General features: G+C 38.4%; 1 protein-coding gene across 4 annotated transcripts in view; it reads right to left on the bottom strand.

The window, feature by feature from the left end:
* Nucleotides 1-20926, bottom strand: part of ldb2a (LIM domain binding 2a) — a 115884-nt gene that overhangs the window by 80138 nt on the left and 14820 nt on the right. For all 4 annotated transcript variants that reach the window (XM_085469321.1, XM_085469322.1, XM_085469319.1 and 1 more), the window contains exon 2: nt 9188-9290. In XM_085469321.1, the coding sequence (XP_085325447.1) occupies nt 9188-9290 (103 nt within the window). The remainder of the gene's footprint in view (nt 1-9187; nt 9291-20926) is intronic.

Raw genomic sequence — 20926 nt, 5'->3', positions numbered from 1 at the left:
GAGGGTTTTTTTGGGGGGTTGTTTGTTTTAAATAAAAACCTTATAAATTATAAACCTTATAAAAACCTTATTTTTGTTTAATGGTTTCAAAATTTACATCTGTTGCTAAAGTTGTATAGCTTTGAGCTAAAATGCTTTGTAAATGCTTCATTTAAAAGTAGCTACATACAGGGAAATGGTCATTACTGCTGAGTAAACCTGTGGTACATTATGAAGTTTTCTGAGGACAAGACAAAAATGAAACTCTTATTTCACTGTATAAAACAAATGTTTTATTGTATGTTTAAGTCAGACATTTTTACCAATACAATAACACTGGCCTTATATGGCTAAAAACACTCATTATGGTCTTGTTGCCAAATGCAAGACTGGTCCAAGAAAAGATCTGATCATTATCACATTTCCAACCGTACGCAATCTGGTTATTGATTAAAAGTTTGCCACTTTTAATTCATAGCACCATGTGAGCTCCTTGTTAAGCTTACTTCACGGCAGAGGCAAGAGTATTAAAACAGTTTCCCCGTGTTTTCTTCCTCCTCATTATGTCCTCATGCTTGCTTAAAGATTATTAGCTGTGGTCATTTTATCGCTGCAATTATTGCGTGCTGCAATGCAAGAATAACTAGATGAATTGTAAATGCGTTGTGAATCACTTTTGCAGTTTGCCTTGAACCAACCCACTAAACATGCAGACTTTTCCCTCTCTTGTTTGAACTACTTCTAAAATGAGCCTTGCTCTTTGATTGCATCATGGAGTGCAGCTTTCATCAGATGCCTCATAGATTGCAGAGCCAGACAAGGTACTGGGGCGAATGTTAAGGCCACAGCAATTGAGAGTATAATTAGATAGAGGTTCTGAATATTCGGTGTACTGTAGAAAACAGTAATTGGCCTGCACCGGTTGAGAATTGTTTTACACACATACAAGGGTGCACAAATGTGCACCAAAACGCTCAGTCCAAAGATAAAATACGACGCCAAGAAGAACATATTAAAAATATTAACTTATATCAAAAGCAATATGCTGTCATGGCAATACAAGATGTTGTTAAGTTTTATGTCCAAACTATAAACTATAATGGCATATCCGAGGCTGCGAATTCTCACTCCTCACATTTAGTGCTCTTCAGATCTTTGCAAGAACAAGGCGAGGGAAGAAATAATGCAATCTGTCTGGATAAGCTGCTTATGTTGTCGTCTGTCATGCTTATTGTTCCTGATACATGTAGATCACAATTAGAAGCAACAGACAATCCTGTTTGCTTTTCGTTAATGACACAAAGTGGGGAATAATTTTTAAGAAAACAGCCACATATTGTGACTTTAAATTCTCCACCATTTCACCAGCAAGCAAACCATTAGTTTAAGCTTTTCTAGGTCAGTCTCTAGATATGGTTTGGTTAAGAAACTACTAGTTAAATCTGGGAATTGACCAGCCAACCAGCTGGTTAAATGAACATTCATTGACTTGCAGCTGATTTAACCTGTTGATCTGCTGCTGATGCTACCAGGAACAGAATATTTTTTCTTTTTTCTCTTTTTTTGGTTACAGCTTGGAAAAAAGTGGGGGATTGCTGAAAAAGCTTGCGAACCACTGCTCAAAAGTGTCAAAAAATACTCAAAAACGCATCTTCAAATTGCTTGCTTGAATTGCTGACTGTTGTTAGTAATAAAGGCATTCGATTTACAATGAAATCCAAAGGGGGGAAAAAACAAATCCTCAAAACACTTCAGTGAAAACCCAATCAAAGAGCAGCAATGGCAATGGACAGCACCATAAAAGTGTAAAAAAATCTATAAGAGATATATTAGCAGGCAAAATAACTCTGGATGTTCTATACTGTTTAAATAACACATGCCTAACACAGACTGAGGCTACTTTTTCCTTTAATGATAGAACCAGTCGAAGATGGTTTGTGACCTTTTAAGCAGAAATGTGGAGAAAACTGTGCCCTTCACAAGTTCGTACAGCCAAAGGTAAAAACTGTAAATGTTTGGAATTTTTGGATCATGGTTTCAACTGCCGATTACTTTTTTGTTTTTATTATTAATCCATAAAATATGTCTATATTTCTGCTTTGTCCTATCAGCAGTCCCAAACCACCCAAAATGTATATTTTTACAAAGATAATTAACAGAAAAGTAAATTAAGAAGCAGGGAGGTGCAAATGTTTATTTTTTATTTTTATTTTTTTTTATAATAAATGACTAATTAATTACCAAACTGACAAAGTTGAAGATCAATTTTCTTTAGATTGAGTACTTAATCAATAACTAATTGTTTCAATTCCAGTTAAAGGTCAGAACTGATTTTGGAGCATCGCATAGAGCAGAGAGGGCTCAAGGAGGATACAAATCTATTACCGTTTGTCCTCCAACAATTAACACGCAAGCACATCCAATATGAGCCATTTCCTCTGAGAAGCCACAATGAACACCAGCTGGAGACGAGTTACAAAACACCTGAACGCAGGTCCATGCAATAATAAAAAACAGATTAGGTAAATTAGCTTTTCTAATTTTTCCTCCGCTGAACGTTATGAAATTAGAGCACCCCAGAATGGAGTGAAATGATTGTTTCCTTGTAATTATCGCATAAGCTATTGCATGACTCAAACAAATATGATTCCATTTCAACGAGGACGGGAGTTTTTGTGTTTATACCTCCATACGTTACGCAGAAAATGAAAAATAAACATATTGGGACTGTTTTAATGGAATAATACATAAACAGTTTAATGAACGTCATCTCAAACATAAGCATGTGTGCTTTACAAGCAGAAGCTGTTTAATAAAACACAAATGTCAAGACTTGTCCTTTTCATTTGCTTAACATGTTTAATCTTTATAGGTCCATATATTCTCGTTTCATTGTATAAATGTCATGAGGGGAAAAAAGATAAGATCTCTAGCCTTATGATTTAAATCTATCAAAGATAATGCTAAGAACTTAGCTTAAAAACATTTTGTTCTACTCAGAATATTTCTGTCAGAGGAGATGCTGTTCCACTGTGCTAAATGTTATAACCTTTTGTGTCTCTCTCACTCTTGCAACATGTATGCATGGCCCCTTTAACCACCGCTAACCGTTCTCCACTTCCTACACACTCGCATCTCCACTGGTCAGTGTTGTTCTGACCTGCATGACAATAACATCAGCGCTTTCTCACATTGCTGGAAGCTGGGAGAGGATTTCAGAGTAAGGCCACATCGGGGGTCACATTTACATTTTATATGTTAGGCAGTTAGCTGACGCGCTTGTGCTGAATGACTAACAATGAGCCCAACAGCACGTTGAGCTTCAATTTCTGAGATGCCAACAGTACAATCTAAAAGCAAAAGGATGGAGGATGTAGCTGTACTGGCAGCTGAAAGATAATGGCACCGGTTCAGAGACACAGAAAGTCGGCAGCACAAAGTTAGAGCGACAGTAGTGGCACTGTAAGTTTTTCAGGCAGTAGACTGAGGTTAATGTGCCATTGGGTCTTTTTTTTCACTTGCAGATGTGTTTGATTTTCACTTGGTTTCATTTTAACCCACTTTCACAGGTTTTGGCACCAACATCTACTTGGTTACAGTAAGGAAATGATTGTGGTTTTTGGGTTAAATATGATCCTTCATAGTAGTAATCCCTTGCACTGAAAACAGACAAGGTGGGAGTACGATCTCAATCATGCCAAAACCTGGTGCATCAAGCTACAGACACCAAAGAACACTTTGCATATAAACGAGCCACGCCGGCAGCTTTGACAAAATGGGTGAGTCACCCAGCCAAGCAATATCAGTCACTGGTTCCCAGTGTCTGAAACAGCCCATTGAAGGTTTCATGAAAAGAAGTAGGTGGCATAAACTGACCTTATTTTAGACCTGATTTTTGTGTGGGCCATTTAAAGTTCCTCTTTTAATGGCTACCTAATTTTGTTTTCACTTGAATGTTTGGTTAGATTTAAGCATCAAAACTACTTGGTTTGTGTCAAGAAAATATCACAGTTTAGGTTAAAATATAGCTTTTCACAAAATTGAATGCAAATGGCGATCTGGTGAGAAAAGTGTAAGTCAGCTGCAAAGAAAAATCTAGGACAGCAGCTTAATGAAAAAAAACAAGGGTGCTTTAAGTTCGAAACAGACAGCTAGCTTAAAGTTTAGCTAGCCAAAAGCTGTACAGAGACATCAATATGCACAAAAAATTGCAAATTTGTAGACGTTTTTGGTAATGCAAAAAGGAAACAGTGTAACTTTTAAACAGCAGTCATTATATAAAGTAACAAGTTACTGCAGTTTTCAAGTTATCCAACAGGAACTTCTCCCTAAACAAATATTTAAGTTGCCTTAAGCAAGGCACTTCCGTCCTCCTACCTGCTGAGTCATTGTAAGCAGTTCAAGAGCTGTTGCTAAAAATAACTACAGTACTGAGCAGTGGACAAAATAGCTAACTGGAATATATATGACTACAAGTATTGCTATATGATGCATTATGCTGTGTTTTTATGTATACAATGCATAGGTGCCAGTGCAAAGCTGCGAGACAGCCACATCTCTTTCAGATTCATTGTTATTCTTTAGAATCGGATCTGTTGCTTGGTACGTGTAAGGTTGGTGGATTGTTCCTCGATTATGTATTTCGCTGTGTGTAACTTAGAGCACCTGAATGTGAATCGAGGAAGGCTTGAAACGGACGGTGAGTCATCATCGCCATGGTGTTAAGCCTCCCGTTCCCGGGGGAACAAGGTTACCGTCTCTACACCAATGGGGATTTTTATTTTTACATTTGAAAAGCAAACCAGGGCCCAGCTCACAACAATCCTCCATTGCCCGTCTCTCCTCTCCCCTCCTCCTCTTCCATAACTTAAGCTGCATCACACACACAAACCCAGCAGATGCTACACACACATCGCCTCATTTTAGAGCACCACGTCCTTATCTATGTCTGTGTGATATTCAATATGTTTCAGATATCAAAATACAAACCTATGCAGATGAGATGGAGGGGACAATATCACAAACTCAGTAAAAGCCTGTGCTCTGTCATTTGCTGCAGAAAACCACATACTACAGCAGCGGTCTATTTTCAGGAGTTGAAAGCGTACAATACAATACCAACTATTTAGAAACCCAAAGCCCTGCAAACCTTAAAGGAGCAGTTGGGGAATGCACTAACTGGCCTTCTTTACAAAAAAGGAGATGGCTGATATCACACTCCTGTCTTTATTGTCTGTGCTGGAGTTTAAACTTGGCTCAGCTATGCAAAAGTGTAAGCAAAATGTGTAATTAAACACATTATTTGCTTGTACAACCCAAGGTAAAAAAAATATTTCCATTAGAAATCAACCCTCTCATCAAATTTTCAGTCACCAGATTAATTAAAATGTTTAAAAAATGGCCCAAAATTGTCAAAAGTGCTATTTATAACTTCTCACTAACAGGGTCCTTATTCGTTGAGTTCTGCCTTCATGAAAAGTCAAAAATATTCATATTTTCTTCTCAAAGGATTACTCACATTATTTTTTAAATCTTTAATTATCAAAATAGTGAGATAGTGATGACCTGAGATTTCCTTTTTGTTGATCAACTAATCACTGCAGCTCTTTCTGTATCTCTGGATGAATAACTACAGAAGGGATGCTACCGAGATATTCTTGGCACTGACTTACAAAAAAGAAATGAAAAACAGGGGGAAGCAGCAAGGCTGGCTCTCTCTTAAGTTATGAAATATTCCTCCTAGCACCTCTACAGCTCAGTCTTTAGCCATTTTCTTTTAACTGATTTGCTTAGCTACTTCTTGAGAAACAGTTTTAACCAACCATAACTTCTATGCGGCACCTCCACTAGCTGGCAATTTGTTCATTCTAATAGCCGCTCCTAAAATGGCAATTTCTTCATTTCGTTTTGTGTGTGGATTAAACAAACTAGATTCAACATGTTGCTAACTTTGCTTTAGAGTCAATCTACCTGTTCCATATTAGATAATACCCTCTGGCCTCCATCTTCATACTAAACGCCCATGAGATTGGTATTGCTCTTTCTATCTACCTCTCAGTGCGAACGTGTATGTCTGCATTTGTTAAACTCTTCTTTGAAACCTGATTGATTTCCCTTACAGGAATAATATGTAATCAACTCAATGAGCAGCCTACAGCATGCAAACAGCTCTAAGAGTATAAGGCATCAAAGTGGTGCCAAAGGTGTTTTTTTCTCTGTGTTAATTCATAAGTTTTCTTTAAAAGATGTCCTCAGTGTTCTTTTAATAAAGAAACAAGGGATTCTCCTTGATATTCTGAGGCCAGTTGTAATTATGTTTTCAAGAAATCCTGTTTTATTCTGGTATAGTGGTTGACTACATGCATAGCAACACCTACTGGCTTCCAGCAGCCATGGCTTCAGAGAAGAAGCAAATCAGAGGGGTAATTTGTCAAATTAACAACCTACTGTGTTTCTATTTAGGCCAAACCTTTAGTTTAAGCTCACTGTCAGTAAGGTAAAAAAAACTGAAATTTAAACTCCACGACTGGATATTTTTTTTAATCTACTTATGTTTTTTCCCCCTTAAGCACCAAGTATTTTCCAGAGAGATGTGTGTCCACCGAAACCTTGAAGTGCACAAAATACTGGTCCTCTAACACTGCAGTAAATGAACAAGACATTTTCTATCTGAAGACCAATATGACTCCTTTAACTTCTCAAACCTATTGGAAGTAAAGCAGACATGGTATCATTTTCTTCTGCATCCTTCTAGGTAAAAAGTACCAAGCTGTCACAAAGCCCCACGACTATGATCTTATACAAAAGCAGCTGTTTTGTGTCTTCACAAGACAGACATGACCATTATTTGTCTATTTTCGAGACTGCGGTTTATGCTTGCATCTTTATTTAAAAAGTGCAACCCACAACGCAAGCCTGTGATGAAAGTTTCAGAAAGAGGTTACCAGTAGTTACATGTGATGTTGCACCAATGTTCGGCAATCACATGCAGAGAAAAACCTATTGTTAGAAGAAGAAGAGATACCAATTTTCTTGCTGTCAGTGCCTCGGTGTAGCCGAATGCAGAAATGGTTGACTCAGTGGTTACAAAGCTTTACTGGAAATGTCTGACTCGCTAACTGAAGAAGTTCACACATTTTTTTTCCCTAAGAGCTGTTATGAAGGCATTTTGGGAAATTCAGGAAATCAATAACTTAACTGAAAGAAGATGTAGTAGGTTAAAGCAAAGTGGAAGTAGTCTACAACTTTTTTTCCCATTTGAGCACAAAGTCAGTCCCAGAAATGATGAACAATGTCTGAGTATGTGTCTGAGTATGTGTAGGTGGAAGTTTTCAATAAAAAAAAAGAAGAAAAAAAAAAAAAAGAAATGGCAAGTTGTGTTGCTCAGCCACTTACAAACATGCCTTGAGTCTTACTGTGCCACCAACATCCCCATAAGAGGACACAGAGTGGTGGTTTAAGACCCTTGAAAACAGGTTGTTTTAAGAGAATGCCCCTTATGAATTTAATGGTTTTGAACATACAGCAAGATAGTTACAGATGTAGATATCTAAAGAGGAAGCCAGTAATAAATAGGCTTATATACGCATTCTTTCTTATAGCCAGTAGGGGGTGACTCTTGCTGATCTTTATAGTCTGATCCTATAAAGATTTACAACAAACTGCCCCACTTCTCATTTGTGTAAATATCTCAATAAACACTTTGCTGATGAGTTATAGGTCTTAATCACTAGGTTTGAGTATATAGAATCTTTAGCTCTTTAATTACACTCCCATTTAAGCTCAACATAAACAATAAATCAGGGTAGCCATTCCCAAACTTCACAATGTAAAGGTCCATTTTGAACTCTTCCTGAAAATATTTTGTGGTCCTACTTAATTACATCATTAATCAAGACACAAAACTATTTGGTGTTCTGGACCCACACTTGAAAAATTCCAGCAATACATATAAACTTAGGCTTCTTCAGCAGCACGTGTTAGCCACCATAATTGCGAATAACACATTTCATGTGACTTTTTAAAAAATATATTTTTAATATTTTTTTTACTTTAAACACTTTATTGTGATTTCAATTAGATGTTACTGCAGTGCCGTCAAGGACCACTAGAGGGCTGTGGTCTGCATTTTTGGCATCATTGTTTTAGGGCAGCGGTCCCCAACCTTTTTTGCGCCACGGACCGGTTTAATGTCAAACAAAATTTTCACAGACCAGCCTTTAAGGTGTCGCAGATAAATACAACAAATAAAATGATACTACCAAGACAAAAACTGTGGTATTTTGTAAATATAATAACAAACACAAATTCACTGTGTAATTGTGTAACTTTATTAGCAGCGTCCTCCTGAAATGCGCCAAAAACATTGAGAGTAACGTCCTCCTCTCTGCCCCTTAATGTGCTCTGGTCGCTATGGTAACGCTTAAATATTTCTTTCAAAATAAGACACACCACTACAACACAGGAAAAGACCCAGGGAAACAGAGTTAACGATAAAAACCCTGAAAACCAGAAATTTCACACCCGAGCCTCAACTCGGGCCAATACCAAACGATTCACGGACCCATACCGGTCCGTGGCCCGGGGGTTGGGGACCATTGTTTTAGGGCATGACTATGTTGTGACTGCCCACCTTACTGTATAACCAAGGACTAACCTTGGTTTCTTATTCAGATCCACTCCTCAGTTGTGATGTCCAATTTAAAAAAAAAAAATCCACAGCGCCAACATGGTTATGAAAAAAAAAAAGTTCAACTTCAAAACAAAATTTCACAAAATCACTGATGATGGGTGATGTCACAGTAGCTAAGCCATACATTGAGTTTATGGGTTTTCCCAAAGAACACTGCGTATTATTTCTTTTATTCCATGAACATTGTATTTATATCCAGATTTCTAGTCTGAAAATGTGATAAAAATTATGATTTTTAGTACCTTAAATGTCATTTTAGCATAATAGACTACAGTGTTGCTCAGAGAGTAGTGAGTGACTTCAGAAAAGGCTGTTCACTTAAAAATGACCTAACAAGTTAAAAAAAAAAAACCCAATGTGCAGACAGAACTGTCACAAATAAATGCTTTTTACTTAAAATACAACATAATTAAAATATTCAGTTGGCACCTACTAATTGAGGTATGTGGATAATCAGTGGTTATTAACAAAGGAGTTTTTGAATAGAAGAAATGAGATGATTGTGTGTGTTCTTACTGTATCTCTTTGGTCCATCTTCGAGGCAGAAGGAAAGCGTGAGAGTGGCATCCTCTTCAAAAAACTCTGTCGCAAAGGCATCCCACCACAAACTGTCGCTTTCCTGAATAAACAAAGTCAAAGGTCATAAAGACAGGTATACCACTTTCTGCCCATTTGAAAATACTGTTTAACAGTTTTTAACAACAGCCACAGATTTAAGGTCATCACCACCTGATGTACTGTGTGAAATCTTGTGTTTTCAATGGCCCACGTGTTGCTTCAGTTGGGTATGAAATTCTTCATTTTCTTCTACTATTTAATAACCCAGTGAATTTCCTTTATCCCGGTTGTTGTGCTTGTGCTATTGCATTTTTTTACATAAATTCAATATTGATTTATTCTGATAAGACAAAGATATTGTGACAATGCGGGCTTTTCCATGAGACAAGATAAACACGAATCTAGTTTGTTTTTTATCACATGTGAATTCATGAGTGTTCCCCTTACTGTATTCATTCAAATGAAACTCAGAAGCTTTATGAAAGTTTACAGTTTGGGCTGTAAAATGGTTTAAATACAACACATTACCGTGTGGATCAAGAATGGAAAAGTTAAAAATATGGGAATAAAATAGAAGTCAGGAATGCTTCTTTACCAAAACAAAAGACAATTCTAAAAGATGAGATGTGATGGCCTGAGAATTTAACACAAGTTGATGTGAAGCCAAAATATGGTAACACTCTTTGCTTTTCTTAAGCAAGCACTTTGGGAGAGCCCTGCCTGAGGCTTCTCCAAGTCTGAATTACAAGCTGAAGTGTAACAGCTTTAAGATCAACTTGTCTTTTCAACTTTCACAGCAGGTCACGATAAGTTGGCCATAAGAACACTGCTGACAATATTAATATATTAGGTGGATATTTTAAATTACTCTTTTAAATATATGAATAAACAAACGTAAGTGATTTACTTAAAACAGTTAACCTCTTAGTATTAAGTAACAGTAACAGTAATGGATACAGTAGCAGCAGGCCAACAATCATAATAACAGTATCACTAGTAATTACAATCACATAATGATTGTTTAAAAAAGTACTATTAGTAGTAGCTTAAGCAGTGATGCTTTTTTTTTTAAAAAGCATTAATATTAATATACTAATAGAAGCATTGAAAGGTGCAAATGGAGTTTGCAAAGTCAATATTTTGTATGACTACCTATATTTGTCAACACAACCTTAATTCGCTTTGGCAGGTTTTCTTGTAATTTTTCAAGGTATTCCTTAGGGACAGTTTTCCAGGCTTCTTGAGCATCCCAAGGCTTTTCTTTGGATGCCAGATGCCTTTAGTTAAATGGTCTGGATTTGTATAGCGCTTTACTTGGTCCTAAGGACCCCTATACTATACACAATCATTCACACACTGGTGAGTGCAAGCTTCAGTGTAGCCACAGCCGCCCTGGGGTGCACTGACAGAGGCGAGGCTGCCGGACACTGGCACCACCAGGCCCTCTGACCACCACCAGTAGGCAACGGGTAAAGTGTCTTGCCCAAGGATACAACGGCAGAGACTATCGGAGCCGGGGCTCGAACCGGCAACCTTCCGATTCCAAGACAAACGCCCAACTCTTGAGCCACGATCGCCCCATAGTTCTATTCCCTATTGACGTGATGCCACGCTGCTTCAATAATGTTGAGGGCCAGGTTCTGGGAAGGCCAATCCATGACTGATAGTGTTCCATTTTATAGTTTTAATCAGGTATGTTTTTACTGCACCTGCAGTGTGTTTGGAATCATTGTCATATTGAAAAACGAAGCCAGTGCCAGTCAAACGCTTTCTAAATCATATTCAAAATCTTCTCTGTGTTTATAGTTCCATCAGTCTTGACCCCCAACACCGCTGGCGGAAACCATGATAAAGCCTCCAACGTGTTAGACACTCCATGTTGTACATACTGACGACAATTAGACACAAAAAATTTCACATTTGAATTCATCGCTCCCTAGGATCTGTTCCCACCGATTTTCAGTACAGTTCTTGTGAAATTTGGCATACCTCAGGCTTTTCTCCCCGTTTCCTTTCTTAGCAATTCTTGCTTGCCAGCCACCCTTGTTTGGTGCATTTTTTAAGAAATTGGAATAAAATTAATATAAAAATTAATATAAAATATATTAAAACCTTGGAAGGACCTTCAGAAAGTCTGGAGAGCTATTGCTCAAGACCACGTAAAAAAAAAAATACAATAAAGTCAGGCTCCTTGGAAGCAAAATATAAAAGACTTATGCTTAGTAGTGTACTTGTATTAGAATTAGAATAACTATTAGTGTTAGTATTAATATTACAATCATTAGTAACAGCAGTAGTGTTATCCCTTTCTGTTGTAACTGCAATAGAATTTATTTTCCCACAGTGAATCTGTGAAGAAACACAATCATGCAAATCTCTTTGCCCTGAAATTACTCCTCTAACAGCCATTTGCCCTCTTCCCCCTCCTAACAAAAAGCCCTGATAATGTCGGCTGGGCATCCTCCACTCCTGTCCCCCTCCCTCTTCCACATACCGACGTCCAATTGATGCTAATTTCCTCTGACACGTTATGACAGATCACCACGTTTCATTCTGCGCCGGGCTGAGGGATGGCAAGCACTTCCCAGATGTTGACAATTAGCGTTGTCACCATCGAGCAGTGTCAAGCCCAATAAGAGGTGACTGGAGCGCCCCACAGGTCAGCGCTGCTCATACGCAGTGTATCTGATGCAAAGAGAGAGACATGTGGTGTGGAGGACCTGAAGCTAACCCTCATGCAGCAGGTCAATCAATAGGTGATCATGAGTTTGTGGGGAGGTCTTTTGGATGGCCAACCAATCAGCTGAGCTGGCTACAGGCTGAACTGAGACTACACAATAAAATACTTTCAGTGGAGTGGAGTACTAACACTTATGAGCCATGCATTTTGGAACACTAAGACTTACCACTTATCAAAGGTTAAGAAAAGCTGAACTCTTAAGTAGTAGGTTTGAAAGGAAATATTTTTTAATAAATTATTGCAAACTATACCCCAGTGAACCTGATTTATACACGAAAAAAGACCTAACATTACTGTAATAATTAAATCTTCTTTGTATGCTATCATATGCTTTTTCTAGACCCACTAAGACACAGTGCAACTCATCCTGACCTTCTCTATACTTCTCCATCAACACTCTCAAAGCAAAAATCGCATCTGTGGTGCTCTTTCTCTGCATGAAGCCAAGCTGCTCGCTGATCGTCACCTCTCTCCTTAACGTAACTTCAACAACTCTTTCCCATATCTTCATCAACTTTATCCCTCCATTTCTCAGAGTCCTCTCAGTCTCATAGATTGTGTTAAACAATCCACTGCTCTTACTCCTGGACATCTTCATACCTCCACCTGGACCAACCGCCTTTCCCCTCTTCACCTTCTTCTATAATTCAACAGTTTTTCAAGGAGAAGCCTCCACTTTTGTTCAAATAACAACATCACTAACAGATATTGGTGGAAACACTGATAAAATATAATTAATCCTTTATGGTCTTAAACCATCTAAAATTTGTTCCATTAAGAGTGAATTAACAATCCCAGTTTCTCAGCATCCACTATTAAGTCTTCAAACGCAAAAATCAGGCACCAGGTGACACGTAAAAGAAAACTGAATTTACAGTAATCCTGTAAGGCTTTCCACATTCTTCTGGAATATTTACTCCCTAGACAATTTTTTATGTGCTGAATCAACAGGCATGCCTTACTTTTCATGTCATGTTGTGTGTGTTTAACTTGGGAATGTTATCTTTAATTCCATAAATAGTATCTGCTTGCCTTAATAAAATGTCTATTACTTTGATTTATTAACCCTATTAATAAATCAAGTGAGCTTGAAGTTAACGATCTAGCTAACACCACCACATCCAACCACTTCTTTACTGAGAATACGTTAGAGAATGAGAGGCCAAGTCCTGGACCTCCTTTTCCCTTCAGACTCTTACTATCTTACTTTCATATATTTTCAGAGGTATAGAAAGACCCACTGCTGCAGAATAAATATCTGCCCCTGTTGGGGGCATCATAATGTTTCAGAGTAACATCATAACCACAAATAAAAGTCCTCTACTTTTGTCATGCATTTATTGGGGGCATACCTACTACTGCTTATTCCCCAAAATCTAAATCTATGCAAGTCCCAAATGTCTTTCTTTACACTGAAAAGCTGGAGGCTGCAAATATTTTGCCTTTTTTTTTAAATAATTAGAAAAAAGTTAATTGAATTATTTTAAAAATGAAAGGAACATTTTAATGTAAGTTTTACAAGGACCTCTCAACATTGATACAAATGTACTAAATGTTAGTGCTGCAGGTTTCATTAAAAACTGCACCAGCTGTGCCAGAACCATCAACTTTGACAGGAAACCATTGACTTGTAATTACAGCTCTCCCATTGGGTCAATCAGAGTAATTGTTTACACTCGGCCAGTGCTAAAATACATCAGTCACTTTCAACGTAAAACTGTAAGACAAAGTGATATATGAATAAAGTCCATGATTTTTCCTGAGTGCATCACTGGGATAGAATGTGTTGCATGGAAGCTAATGTGTGTATTTTACATTGGCGAGAATGAGCAGACAACACTGAGTCTTCTCTTTCAAAAAAAAAAAGAAGCCTTTGCTTGAACTGGAAGATATGGTGGTCAAACACGCACCGCTGACTAGCCACTGGGAATGAAGTGCATGAGCTGTCGTGTGCATCTGTGCGTGTGTCTGCCTGACTGTGTCATACTGTGCGAATCAGCAGGTGTGAACAGCCGGCATGTTTGTGGTGTCATGTGAATACATCTATTTCAGAGGGCCAGACGGAGAAGAGTGACACACACCAGGCAGAAAAAGACAAAGAGAGAAGGAGACCGCCTTTCGTGCTACTCAGCATTCAGATTGAGTTCAACCCATAATCCAGTATCATGAGGGGGCGGGCACTCCTGGGATTGACAGTCAAGTGAAGGGTGAACAATATGCTCACTCTCAACACTTGCTCACCACTTCTCAAAGATCCTGCTCTGCACATTCATTTTTTACACTTTTACAAAAAAATTAAAAAAAATGATAATGTTATTCAGAGAACAAGCTGCCATTGTGGCAGATTTACAGCAGCTATATGTAGTATTAAAGCATAATGATGCATTCACTTTTGTTTTATCCGAGTTAAAATAGAGTGCACTATTTTAGTTCAGGTTTAGTTTTGTAATTTACTGGGCAAAAACTCGACTAAATTTAGTTCAGTTTAATGGTATTTAGGCACTTTAGTATTGAGAGAGTTCCCCCAACAATCACACAGTCCCCTATGAACAACCACTTGGCAAAAGCAGGGAGGAAAAACTCACTTTTATTGGGAAGAGCCCCCTGCCCCTTTGTGGGCAAAAAAACCCATCCTAAAACTACAGTACACGCTTATGAAACTAACTAAAACAAACTGTAAAAAAGCAACATAAGGGTGCATATGTGTTTTGACACTGAATTAACTGCCTCCATATATCCCTATATCTTACTATAACAAGGTGTAACAGGTCTGTCTGTGTCTTTGTGTGTTTATTTGTTTCTCTGTCCACAAACTCCTCCTAGACCATTAGGTGTTGAGCAACCAAACTTTGTTTACAGGTACATGTAAGGCCCCTGAACATCCTTAACTACACTCAACAAAAATATAAACGCAACACCTTTGTTACTGCTCCCATTCCCCATGGGATGGACGTAGAGACCTAAAATTCATTCCAGATACACAATATAACCATCCCTCCCAAACAGTGGTCACAAATCAGTCCAAATGTGTGGTAGTGGGCACATCTGCTATATTGAGATAATCCATCCCACCTCACAGGTGTGCCACATCAGGATGCTGATCTGACATCACGAGTAGTGCACAGGTGTACCTCAGACTGCCCACAACAAAAGGCCACCCTGGAATGTGCAGTTTTGTCTCACAGCAAAATGCCACAGATGCCACAAGCAATGAGGGAGCGTGCAATTGGCATGCCGACAGCAGGAATGTCAACCAGATCTGTCGCCCGTGCATTGAATGTTCATTTCTCAACCATAAGCCGTCTCCACAGGCGTTTCAGAGAATATGGCAGCACATCCAACCGGCCTCACAACCGCAGACCTCGTGTAACCACACCAGCCCAGGACCTCCACATCCAGCAGGTTCACCTCCAAGATCGTCTGAGACCAGCCACCCAGACAGCTGCTGGAACAATTGGCTTGCACAACCAAACAATTTCTGCACAAACTGTCAGAAACCGTCTCAGGGACGCTCAACTGCATGCCCGTCGTCCTCATCGGGGTCTTGACCTGACTCCAGCTCGTCGCCGTAACAGACTTGTGTGGGCAAATGCTCACATTTGATGGCGTCTGGCACGTTGGAGAGGTGTGCGCTTCACAAATGAATCATGGTTCACATTGTTCAGGGCAGATGGCAGCTGAGAATGTCCCAGTTCTTGCATGGCCAGCATACTCACCGGACATGTCACCCATTGAGCATGTTCGGGATGTGCTTGACCGGCGTATACGACACCGTGTACCAGTTCCCACGAATATCCAACAACCTCGCACAGCCATTGAAGTGGAGTGGACCAACATTCCACAGGCCACAATTGACAATCTGATAGACTCCATGCGACGGTGTGTTGCACTGCATGAGGCAAATGGTGGTCACACCAGATACTGACCGGTTCTGGGTCCCCAGACCCCCAATAGCGCAAAAAACTGCACATTCCAGGGTGGCCTTTTGTTGTGGGCAGTCTGAGGTACACCTGTGCACTACTCATGATGTCAGATCAGCATCCTGATGTGGCACACCTGTGAGGTGGGATGGATTATCTCAATATAGCAGATGTGCCCACTACCACACATTTGGACTGATTTGTGACCACTGTTTGGGAGGGATGGTTATATTGTGTATCTGGAATGAATTTTAGGTCTCTACGTCCATCCCATGGGGAATGGGAGCAGTAACAAAGGTGTTGCGTTTATATTTTTGTTGAGTGTATATCATATATCATGATGTCATTTTATTGCATAGCAATCTCCTAGCAACAAGGTAAAATTGATGATTCTTTTAGCATTCATGCACATATAATAACTTATAAAAGCATTGCATCCTTGTTTTTTCACAACTGTAACGTTACTTTATATCCACTAAAGTTGAATTATGCAAGATATATTATGATGCCCTCATGTTGCCTTGCACCAACCTAGCAACAGGCTAAAATTACCTGTTTTTAGCCTTTATGTATCTAAAACACCTTATGAAAGCCTCCTATAAATGTCTAGCAATGGTTTACATTTTTATGTATATATGTATTTTATGTATATAGTTTCTAGTTTATAAAATCTTAGACAGCCCAGTGATTCTTTTCTGGAGCTGTAAGCCATGAGCTCAAGGACTATACTGTACACTGTTTTTAAGAACTTAGCTTAAAGACATGCTAGATATGAGAAGCTCTAGTAAAATACCATAAAAGCAAAATTAAAGTTTTTAATCGCTCAGTATATATTCAAAAAATAAAGGACACATAACTGCAGCATTTTAAAAAGATGGCAGTCTCATTCATTGCAATTCCGAGACACAGGGTTGTTTAGATATCACTTGAAATTAAATAGCAGCACAACTAAGGGATGCTTCGGGGGCAACTTGATTCTCTTATCCTGTTCTATGTTCTGTTCTATTCTGTCAGTTTAGCAATATTTAAATAGTGAAACAAATGTGAGTGATATATAGCTCAATTTCTTAGAAACAATATTAATAAACAGAACAGAATTTATGTAAACATTATCAAATCGATAATCTCTTTTTATGTGTGGAAGGCAGCAGGAAGTTATATTTAAGAGTGACAAAAAAAAAAAAACCAAAGAGGTCTGTGTTCATCATAATAAAGGAAATGTCAACCAGTGCAGTGGTGTGTCTCATGTATATTAAGGCACTGCTGCCTGAATGATGGTCTAACTCTTGCGATGGTTCACAAAAGCCTTAGTGATGAATAAAACACGATGCACGTGTAACTCAATGAGCATAAACTTACCATAATATCTGAGACTCAAAGATCTCACATCAGTCAGCAAGTCAGCGTTTAAGAAGCTGGGACCGTAAAATGTTTGGTGCTTTTACTTTGGAAATGATGAATTAATGGCTACCTATTCATTTTCTGTCACCTGACTTTTGAATTGCACTAAATGAAATCTTAAATAAATTTATATAATATAGCATAGTTTATTAAGAATGAAGGTAGCATAAATTAGCATTATGCTATGCAGCTACTTTAATAAATGTATATTTATCATCAAATGCAGAGCTGATTTTTTTTAAATAAAACTTAACGCTAAATAAAAATCCTTTATCCAAAATGAATAAAACCATAAAGAAATGTGTGATGTCACTCACCTGACAGGGAATACTGTTAACTCTTGATATTAGCCAAGCAAATATAGTAGGCCATGTTTTAAACATGCTATTCCATTTCATCCTGCTGTTTACCTGTGCATGTCAAAATAAAAACTTCAAGTACTGCTCATATTTCCTTAATAACTTGCTAGTAACGTACTTACAGAACCCACGAAGAGTTCATGTAATCAATGAACTTATCCAAAACACAGTTGGAACAAAACAGCAGAAAGAAAATTAATCAGCAGCTATCCTGATAATTCTGATCGTAATGTACGCTTTTTTTTTTCCATGCAAAACGTTTTAATATCAGCTTCTCAGATGTGAAGTTTTGTTACTTTTTTCTTTTAATAACTGTTCATTTGGGGAAGTTGGATTAATTGTTAAACAAAACAGTCTGACTAAATTCTGAATTTTAACTGAGTGAACAATCATCATTATTATTGTAAAAAACAATCACCAGTTGCACTCCACCACAAAAACAAATCTGATAAATCACAGAACTATAACCGTAAAAATATAACAATATAACAAATAATACTATTTTAGTGGCAGGAGGTATGATAAGTTTTTTTATGCTTCTACACTTTAGCTAAATTAATATGGGTTTTTTTTTTTGTATTTGTATTATAAGAGTTGGCATTTTTAGAAGGTAAATGTAGCAGTATCAATAACATTGCTTTCAGTGGCACTACAACAGTGTGCTGGTCTTACATTAGTATTACATCATTTGCACCATAAAGCAGATGTGCGAAAACAACCAAAGTTGAATTGTAAGGACATTACAGTTGGTACTTTACAACATTTTAGCTATAAATACTTTGTAAATTCAGATTTTACACAAATATTTTGGACAGCTTCCAAAATACCGTGCACCATTAAACAAACCAGAAATGTAAATTTTTTCTAAATGATCTCACCTTAAAACCAAATGCAGCATTAAAATAGAACTTACAAAGCATTGCATCAGTGCCTTCTACTGCCTGCAGAGTAATTTACTTAAGTACCTTTGGTACTGGAGTGTTGGAATGGAGTATTTTAAAGTCTTCTTTCACACCACTGTCAGTGGCACAGATGATCAAGCTTTAAGCCAAATTCAATGCTGATTTTGGTTCGCATTATGAAAAAATGGGGAACATCATACGCCTTACCCTTTAATTTCCACAAATTAATGTTTTCTAGTGGCAGACAATAAGCAGCATCGCATCTGAACAGACTCTGTTGAACTTTGAACTGTTGAACCACGGCTAAAAGAGGATTTTAATATAAAAGCATGATCCCCATTTTGACATAAACTGCCTGGATTTAGTGTTGGAGATAATTTTTCGAGTGTTGTCATCCTGAGGGCTCCCATCACTCTGTGTTAGAGACTCGATATTCATTAAGCCTCCTCTCACTGTTTTAATGAAGAGTGTTTCACTTAAGCTTCCCCTGTTTTACAGAACATCTTTCTTAAAATCCCCCTTACACAGGTTTGCAAAGGAAGGTTAGTTCACTTCTCTTTCTGAGTTAAAACTGCAATTCACTCACAATGGCTTAAATTTTGCGTTTCACAATGGTGAACTCACTTTTACTTTTAATATTTTCAAACAATTCCCTTGCCATTCTGTTTTCAAGATTTCCCTCAAACTGAACCTTTTTAAAAAATAATATTTTCTGCTCTAACTCAATATAGTTCATTTTGGCAGTCGACTGATATTTGGCTCAGCCCTGCAACCACGCTAAAAAAAAAGAGCATTTATTTCACAAAGAGCAGAGTTGACAGCGGTGTGTCTATTGTCTTGTCTCCATTAGCTCTGCTCTGCCCAGCAGGGTTCAGCCATAGATGATATGGTTTAGCTTGTGTCTCTGTTGAAAAGCCTCCCACCCAGACAACAGAGGAATCTGAAAATAACAAGCATATTTCATGTGCATGACCAGCATTTAGTTTCGGAATTCACAACAATACAACCCATGGGACTTGGCAGTTTCATTGCTCTTCCCCAACTCACTTATTTTCTAAATTAAATACACTTTTAGTAGTGCTAGCTAATAAAGCTAAATGTAGCTCAAACTTTTCCATTATATCCATGAGAAGTTCTATTTAGACTCAGTAACCATTAATCCTCCAAACTGGAGCTTTTGAGCAGCTTTTGGCCAGTGCACTGCCAAATTGTGAAACGTGGCTGGCTAAGCTGTGGACCGTCCAGGTTTGGCTCGGATCTAAAGACAGAGGAGAAGTTGGACCAAAGCCAGGCAGGCTGGAGAACAGCTAAAGCCTGGCCAGTGGACACAAACCATATGAATCCTCTGGCTCAAGCAAAACCGTACACAGAGGAGCTTTTCAGTGTTGTACAGCAAGAAATGTCAGGAGCTTTTTTTTTTAGGCTGTGATTGGTAGCAGGTTATAAAATTGTAAATGACATATATTTACTATGAAAAAAGAAGCCCGCACTGTTCCGTCTTGTAATATCCTATCAGTCTTTTTTTTTTTTATTATCTCCACCAGTTTCTTTCATATCCACCTCCCTCTCACTGTCTGTCTCCTGTCTGATGCGGTTTGCTGACAGACGGCGTTCTGCCTTCATTATGCCCGTGGACTCTCTGACAAACCACGTGGCGTGACGATGTTTGTTGTCAAATGGTACAAATCAGGCCCACTCCGAGGGACCCGTGGTGAACTGACACGGATGCGGCCGTGACGGCCGTCAGCCGATAAGGCTCTATTGATTCAAACGGATCGCACCTCATATGCGGGGGATTTATCAATGTGTCAATTGCCCACTAGCCAACCACAAATCACCAGCACGGGCCAGAACCTCGGGGATTTGTGGGATATCCAGAGGATTGGAGGGACAGCATAGGGAGGATCCTCAGTAAATAGCAACAGAGCTGTGGGTTAAGTGCTCGCATAAAGAAATGTCCATACAGGATTGATAGGCAGATGACACTAAGTTTTACTGTCTGTGGAAACACTCAACAATACGCCAAGTATGAGTATACAAAACGCAAATAAACGAATATATTTAGAACATTTTTGTTTACCATAAAGTACATAGAGATTTACACACATGGCATGACCTCATTTTCTTTCCCTCTGTATCGTTCGGTCCTCACACCCTTAACATCTGTAAGTTTAACATGAACCATTCTCCCAGGAAGCTTTTGTTAGTCTCTATTTCTTCATTGTTGCTTCCAGCCTCTTGTGACAGAAAAGCCTCCAAGAGTGTAGGCGTGTCTGGGACCTGACCTTGGAGAATTGCCGATGTCTAAAACCCCATTCAACTCCTGAATACCACGTAGCGCAGCTGACTGGTGGGCCAAGAAAGTTTTGTTGTGA

This window comes from Copadichromis virginalis, linkage group LG2 (genome assembly GCF_057382275.1).
Source record: "Copadichromis virginalis isolate Kocher_CV1m ecotype Utaka linkage group LG2, C_Virginalis_male_GT1.1, whole genome shotgun sequence".
NCBI classification, from domain to species: Eukaryota; Metazoa; Chordata; class Actinopteri; order Cichliformes; family Cichlidae; genus Copadichromis; species Copadichromis virginalis.
Note: the sequence above shows the minus strand (reverse complement) of the source record. Positions and strands in the feature narration are given on the sequence as shown.